At 42.2% G+C, this 8,103-nt stretch overlaps 1 protein-coding gene across 1 annotated transcript; it reads left to right on the top strand.

Moving 5' to 3' along the window:
- The first annotated feature begins 2,007 nt into the window (after positions 1-2,007).
- On the top strand, positions 2,008-6,315 carry LOC123427185 (UDP-rhamnose/UDP-galactose transporter 6-like). Its single transcript, XM_045111164.1, has 6 exons — positions 2,008-2,181; positions 2,820-3,024; positions 3,766-3,950; positions 4,032-4,232; positions 4,991-5,152; positions 5,742-6,315. Exons 2-6 carry the CDS (start codon positions 2,895-2,897, stop codon positions 6,051-6,053), a joined length of 990 nt encoding a protein of 329 aa, XP_044967099.1. The 5' UTR covers positions 2,008-2,181; positions 2,820-2,894; the 3' UTR covers positions 6,054-6,315.
- The last annotated feature ends 1,788 nt before the right edge of the window (positions 6,316-8,103 follow it).

Genomic DNA, 8,103 nt, shown 5'->3' with positions numbered 1-8,103 from the left:
ACTACCGATGAGCCCGAAACTTTTCCGGTAATGCCCGAAAACTTTCCGGTAACCAAATGAGGTCATCCTATATATCAATCTTCGTCTTCGGACCATTCCGGAAACCCTCGTGACGTCCGTGATCCCATCCGGGACTCCGGACAACATTCGGTAACCAACCATATAACTCAAATACGCATAAAACATCGTCGAACCTTAAGTGTGCAGACCCTGCGGGTTCGAGAACTATGTAGACATGACCCGAGGGACTCCTCGGTCAATATCCAATAGCGGGACCTGGATGCCCATATTGGATCCTACATATTCCGAAGATCTTTATCGGTTGAACCACAGTGCCAAGGATTCATATAATCCCGTATGTCATTCCCTTTGTCCTTCGGTATGTTACTTGCCTGAGATTCAATCGTCAGTATCCGCATACCTATTTCAATCTCGTTTACCAGCAAGTCTCTTTACTCATTCCGTAATACAAGATCCCGCAACTTACACTAAGTCACATTGCTTGTAAGGCTTGTGCGTGATGTTGTATTACCGAGTGGGCCCCGATATACCTCTCCGTCATACGGAGTGACAAATCCCAGTCTTGATCCATACTAACTCAACGAACACCTTCGGAGATGCCTGTAGAGCATCTTTATAGTCACCCAGTTACGTTGCGACGTTTGATACACACAAAGCATTCCTCCGGTGTCAGTGAGTTATATGATCTCATGGTCATAGGAACAAATACTTGACACGCAGAAAACAGTAGCAACAAAATGACACGATCAACATGCTACGTCTATTAGTTTGAGTCTAGTCCATCACATGATTCTCCTAATGATGTGATCCCGTTATCAAGTAACAACACTTGCCTATGGCTAGGAAACCTTGACCATCTTTGATCAACGAGCTAGTTAACTAGAGGCTTACTAGGGACAGTGTTTTGTCTATGTATCCACACAAGTATTGTGTTTCCAATCAATACAATTACAGCATGGATAATAAACGATTATCATGAACAAAGAAATATAATAATAACTAATTATTATTGCCTCTAGGGCATATTTCCAACAGGATCGTGATGAGATCGCGGGACGGATCGTGATTGGATCGCGAAGGCGTACGACTACATCAACCGTGTTATATACGCTTTCTCTTAGGGATCTACAAGGGTATGTAGATGTACTCTCTCCTCTCATAGATGGTTTTCACCATGGATAGATCTTGTGTGCGTGTAGGAATTTTTTTTGTTTCCCATGCGATGTTCCCCAACAGTGCGATGCATGGTTCGTTGTATCTACATACTCTGTATGCATGGGTAGAAGGGGCTCTCTTGCCTGCCCGTGCACGGTTCGTTTCATGCGGGGAATACACATTGCATCCTATGACATGCACATCATCCATAAATGCAATGTGAAGTCGTTAGTGTATCGTTGGTACACCATTCGGAACTCCATCATGAAGTTTTGTGGCGCGGTTAATCGGTTGCATGCAATATGACCATTGCACCGTCAACCATGGAGATAGTAAGTTTTGCTTCTTTTTGCTCTACTTGTTGATTGATTGATTGATTCACTTAATATTACTCTACACGATGTGTAGTTTGCACATGCTACGACATACTATAAGTCAAAGGGCAGACCATCCACACATATTCGTTGTTGGAGGAAACTGAAGGGACAGTATGTGTGAGACAAGATGATCCATCTAGAAAAAAGTTGTTGACCATTCAGTTAATGCCGTTGAGTTTTAAATTATTGTTGTATTAGACATATTTACATGCTATATATGCATGATTTGTGTTATTTTTATCGGAGCATTGCTGAGTTTCGTCGTGTTTGATGTAATTCGTCCGGCTAGTTAAAATCCGATTTAAAATATATACGGTTAAGGTTGAATGGTCAGCTCGTGTGTGTGCGGTGTTAGAAATAAAAAAACAAGTGAAGTGAAGAACATTCCCAAGATTCTCCACTGTGATTATTAGCGCTTAGAAAATGCAAAACCACCACGCACGCTCGCTGGCTAGTGCCGTGGTGCAAGCCAACCAGATCCGCACACGCTTTGGACCACTCCAGTCCGCCTCTCGCTTCCTCTCCCCCCTCCCAGTGGCGCGGCGCCGACCGGTGCCCCCGGAGACTGGAGAGCCCAGCCGCCCGCACGTCCCCGCGATCTCCGGTCCCAACTCCCGCCGCGCCGCCGGTACGAACCGCCCGGCAATTTCTTCTCTCCCCCCCCCCCCCCCCCCCCCCCGGCGGTCTCATGTGGCTGTACGCGGGACTTTGCTTTCTCTTTATTTATTTATCTGTCTCCCCTGAGATCTGTGGAGACAGTGGGATTAGCCCCGTGTGAGAGCCACTGCGGTTGTTCCGTTTTCTAGGGTTCGATTACCCCGTTGCTGAATTTGAGCTGTGGACATCTGTTTTGAGGTATGAGTTTTTAGTCACTCGTCGATTACCAAAAAAAACCTCCACAAATTTTCCTCCTGCCAGCACAAAGTCCGCGTACCATCTAGATCCCGCTCCTTTGGGGTGTGTGATTAATTGACCATAAACCTGTTCGATCGTTCAATTAATAGGAACTCGGTTGCATTATTTAATTTTCTTTTTCTCTGCTGGTGTTTGGGGGGGGGGGGGGGGGGGGCATATCCATGTTTGGTTTCCCATTTCGTCTAGTATCTCTAACCGTGAGTGCTTGTTTTTCGAATTTCACCTTTGTATGTCATTGCCGTTCTTAGATAGATTTGTTTCGCTCTTGGCTACAAATCTAGTGGTGTCTGGTGCTACATTTTATGATGGTATTAACTCCTGTATTTATGATAACTGCCTTTTTTATGTTAGGTGCACCACATTGTACACTGAAGGCAGGCCTTTTGTATATTAAAATTACCATTAGACCCTACATGATAAGAAACCATGGCACCAGGAAGCAAGGCAGAGAAAAAAGCAGCATTGGATGCTGGGGCATGGATGTTCAATGTTGTAACTTCGGTTGGCATAATCATGGTCAACAAGGCCTTAATGGCTACACATGGTTTTAGCTTTGGTAAGAATACACTGCAACACTTTGGTATTTTTCTCTATAGAACATTTGCTGTTTTTAGCAAAATAGAACATCGGGTATCACTGTAATCTCAAACTGAACTGCCCAACTGTGCTCCATACATTGTCCTTTCCTTCACTGCTTTCCCTTGTATCACATTGATCAAACTAGGACAGGACACATATATCCTTATTTAAATTTTGTTGGACTTGTAATTCTATTTATGTCAATGGAAGCCATATACTATGACATTTATCATGGAACATTGGACTGGTTGAACTTGTAAATTTACAAGCTTGGACCCCGTGGAACATTAGATTGGTTCAACTAGGGTGCTATACATATATCCTTATCTAAATTTTGCTGGACTTGTAATTCTATTATTTTTTTGTATGGAAGATATCATCACATTTACTATGGAACGTTAAACTGGTTGAACTTTCAATTTTAGAAATCAAGAGGCGTTGAATTTTCAATAAACAAGACAATGATTTTGACTTCCAATGGAGATGTAGTGATGAGATTGATAGACTTTATGGGCGCATTAAAAGAAATGTTTGTAAGCCACTATATGTGCACCTTCAGCTTTAGATGCGTATTCAGATACAACATTTTCAGGAATTATATTAGAAGTGCTTGTTTAGAGGCTGATGACCGTAAGCCCATAAATAGAGCATGTGTATTGTCTCGTTGACGATTTTTCTTGCCACTAATGTTGTGTTATTATTATTTTTATTGGTACAGCCACAACATTGACTGGGATGCATTTTGCAACTACCACTTTGATGACATTGGTAATGAAATGGTTGGGATACGTTCAGCCGTCTCATTTACCTCTGTCGGAGCTAGTAAAGTTTGTATTTTTCGCAAACCTATCAATTGTTGGGATGAATGTTAGCTTGATGTGGAACTCTGTTGGCTTTTATCAGGTACAAATACAACACCTGCTCTTTCCAATTTATGGAAGTACTTTATATACTAAACTGTTTTTTGTCATTTTTTGTCTTCAGATTGCGAAGCTATCTATTATTCCACTTCTATGCATTATGGAGGTCCTGTTTGAAAATTTTCGTTACTCGAGGGATACAAAGCTTAGTATAGTGGTTGTCCTTGTAGGTGTGGGAGTGTGTACAGTTTCTGATGTTAGTGTAAATGCGCAAGGACTGGTAGCTGCTGTAATAGCAGTTTGCGGCACTGCATTACAACAGCATGTAAGTACAAGAATGTCAGTGAATTCATTTTGTTTGCTGCTGCATATTATATGGTACTCCCTCCGTCCCAAAATTCTTGTCTTAGTTTTATCTAGAAATGGATGTATCTAAATACTAATACATGACTAGATACATTCATATCTAGACAAATCAAAGACAAGAATTTTGGGACGGAGGGAGTACTTCGTTAATGGGCATAAATTTATATCATATTGATATCTTATTCCTGCTTCCTACCATACTACATGTTTTATTTCTGCCTACTGAATTCAGTCTTTGTAGAGTTCCAGGCTATCATGTATTTCTCATGTTAAACTGCAGTGTTTGTTCATTAAGTTTGTTGGATAGCAAAAATATAGACTGCATTGACTGGTGCCTTAGCTACTATTCCTGGTTATAATAAATACAAGATACTGGACTGGGTCTGCATGAGATCCAATGGAAGGCTTGCATCTGAAGTCCTAGGTTATTGTGCATATTTATTATCTTATTTCACTTAGCTGAGGTTCTCTGATGTCTCTTTTATAGCATTTTCTTTGACTCTCTATATTGTAAGCGAGACTTAAACATATACAGAAACCTCTGCCCAATTAATGTTTCAAAAACATACTAGTAAGTAGTAAAAGGTTCTACTTCATTTATCACCTATTTATTTGTGACCACAGAAGTTTTGTCCTAGACTCCCTTTTTGTGTGTGCATGTTTTGACAACTCTATCTTTTCTTGTATTTATTATTGTCTGGATCCTTCATTTTGCAGTATGTCAATTACCTTCAACGGAAGTACTCGCTCAACTCACTCAAACTCTTGGGTCACACTGCACCAGCTCAAGCAGCTTCACTGTTGATATTAGGCCCATTCGTGGACTTCTGGCTGACCAGGAATAGAATCGACACTTTTCACTACACCAGCACAGTGACGGTATGTAACCAAATGAAGAATATATATCACATCATGATGCTTGCCAACATTCCGTAGTGCGTCATTTTATGACATTGCAGTGATTGGCAAATACATCATATATACTACAAAGATTACTGCTGCTCAATTGTTGTTTCATTTGTTTGCTTTTAAGCTGGATTAATTCTGAATCATTATCTGTAATGACCAGTCACTCAAAACACAGGTAGTTGGTTGCATGATTAAGGTTGCATTGATGGAAGGATCCAGTTGTCTGCAAAGTTAGCTAGTAATATAGTACTCCCTCCGTCCTAAAATTCTTGTCTTCGCTTTGTCTACAAACGAATGTATCTAAATACTAAAACTTGACTAGATACATTCGTATCTAAACAAATCTAAGACAAGAATTTTTGGAACGGAGGGAGTAGTATATAGATAAATATAATTTATCCATTCCTCTGTATTTAGAATATTATACTTTGAGCCTTCAAAGAGATGAATGACCGCTGGATGCATTCTTTGTTTTGTATCAGTTCTCATACTTATGGCTTGCTTTCTTACATCACCAGTTTCTGCTGTTCTCTGACTCCATTTCCCCATCGCCTTTCAGTTCTTCATTGTGCTGTCATGCGTTATTTCAGTCGGGACCAATCTCAGCCAATTCATTTGCATTGGGAGATTCACCGCCGTCACATTTCAAGTGATCGGTCACATGAAGACAATTCTCGTGCTAACCCTGGGATTTCTGTTGTTCGGGAAAGAAGGCCTGAATTTCCACGTGGCGTTTGGGATGATCCTCGCCATTGTTGGAATGATATGGTACAGCAGCGCGTCTTCGAAGCCCGGAGGCAAGGAGCGGCAGGGCGTGGCGAGCGAGAAGGCCCAGAAGTCGCCACAGTCGGAGCTGGACGATAAAGTATGAGATGGAAGCCTCGAAGTTCTTATCGTCAGCTATTTATATGGACTCCGTCTTATATATCAAAAGTAAAATGATCATGAGGATTTTCCTCATTGTACACGGTTCGTTTGAGGAATGTTTCTACAGGGATGTTAGAAATGTAGGCCACAGAAGAAAGAGAGAGTTTACACTTTCGCAGGTAATACTCCTACATAGGCTATTACGTGGGCAGACGTTTTCAGTTTCAAGACTTGGTAATTTCATCACTGTCGTTCCTTCTTTTTCATCACTGTCGTTCTTTGACAATCTTCCTATACACATTTACACGTTACTTGTCAGAGAGTAGTCATTAGACCAACTCTACCAGACTCATCATATTGGGAACCTCCGATCATGTCGCATATGGAGAGTGAACTCGCAAACATAGATTTGCCAAAAGGCATAAAAGGGAAGCCCGGTGCATGTAGCTCCTGCTTGCGCAGGTCTGAAGCATCATCCATATTTTTCTTAGATGTAGTCCTTGTTTGTCATTGACTACAATAGTTTTTCCCTGATAATTAAAAAAATCATGACATGTTTGATTCAGGTTGACTTTATCTCTAAAAATTTGGATGAAAATTTAGTTGCATTGCTGACTTACATTGATAGAACATCCAATACTTAGTTAAAACATAAAGTAATTAGAGATACTTGCAATCATGAGAGAGATGTTTTCCTTTTTCTAGAGGGCTAATAAGGGAATTACAAGGGTTTACAAGAAATGCACCTTACATAGTGAAATTTTATCAAAAAACAAATATACCTTATATAAATGAATGGAGGGAGTAATTGTGTTGGTGATAGATGGATTCACTAGAGGGGCCTTAGAGCATCTCCAACCGCGCCCTCTTCAGGCCATTTTTTTTCGTCGGTGAGGGAAAAACGGCCCAGCTGTCGTGGGAATAAACCTGATAGTAGAGGAGTATGGTACGAATGGAGAGGGCAGAGTCCTAGTTACGGCAAGCTTGTACGCAAGATGTATGAGTTCACGCCCCTCACGTAGAGGTAATAGCGCTACGTCTCAGTGCTCGGGAGCTCTTGCAGTGTGGAATGTGTGTTACCGGGGATGCAAACCCTTGTGCCAGAGGGGAGGTGTGACTTATATATATTGTGCTGCCCCTCATCAAGGCTTTAGCATCTAAGGGTCCGATCAATGAGGTTTAAAGGTGTACATTATCGATAATGTACATATGTAATTAATGCTATTCATGAATATTAGTTGAACGCCTGCCCGTTGGCCTCCGTGGAGGTGGCTTCTGGTCTTCTGTGTCGACTGGTATGTTCCGAGTAAAAGTTGGTTGTCGAGTGAAGGGGAATATCTTTCGAGTGACTTTGTACCGAGTGACTTTTAGGTGTTATGGCCATTCAGTCGGAATCTTCTTTGTGACCCTCCAGCTAATAATGAGGTACCCTTAGGTAGGACACTTAGGTCACGCCTGTGACCCTATCCTAGGTACATATCCCCATCATTAGCCCCCGAATGGATCGGGGTTCGAGTGAGGAAGGGGTCGATGCGGATTCTGTCGAACCATACTGATCTTGGGCATACTTCTGGGTTTGATAGAACTTCGTGTCGACTGAAATCTTCGTCATTCACCTTGATCAATTATGTTGCGAAGCATGTCCGAGTGAATTTAAGTGCTTGAAGTTACTCCGAGTGACTCACGCGATCTTGGGATGTGACGGATCACTTCGTCAGGTACGGATTTCACGGGATTCGAAATTTAGGGTTCCGCGCGCTCCGCGGTGATGACGCAACTGCCAGGGCAAGTGGGGCAACGACGCCTCGATTATCGCACCATCATTATCGTCACGCGTCACATCTCCTCTGTTATCGGTATAGGCAGGGATTTGGGGGGCCCGCCAGTCAACGACTCACTCGGGCAATTATATAAATCCGGCCGACGCTAGGGTTGAGGCTGTGCCTTCCTTCGATTCTTGCTCGCCTCCTCTCCACCTCCATTCCGCAAACGTTGCTTGGTCTCATCTCCGCCGTTGCGACGATGACGAAAAGCAAGACCACCAAGCTCGAGCG

The sequence above is a fragment of the Hordeum vulgare genome, chromosome 2H (assembly GCF_904849725.1).
Source record: "Hordeum vulgare subsp. vulgare chromosome 2H, MorexV3_pseudomolecules_assembly, whole genome shotgun sequence".
NCBI classification, from domain to species: Eukaryota; Viridiplantae; Streptophyta; class Magnoliopsida; order Poales; family Poaceae; genus Hordeum; species Hordeum vulgare.
This window is presented reverse-complemented; position numbering and strand designations above follow the sequence as displayed.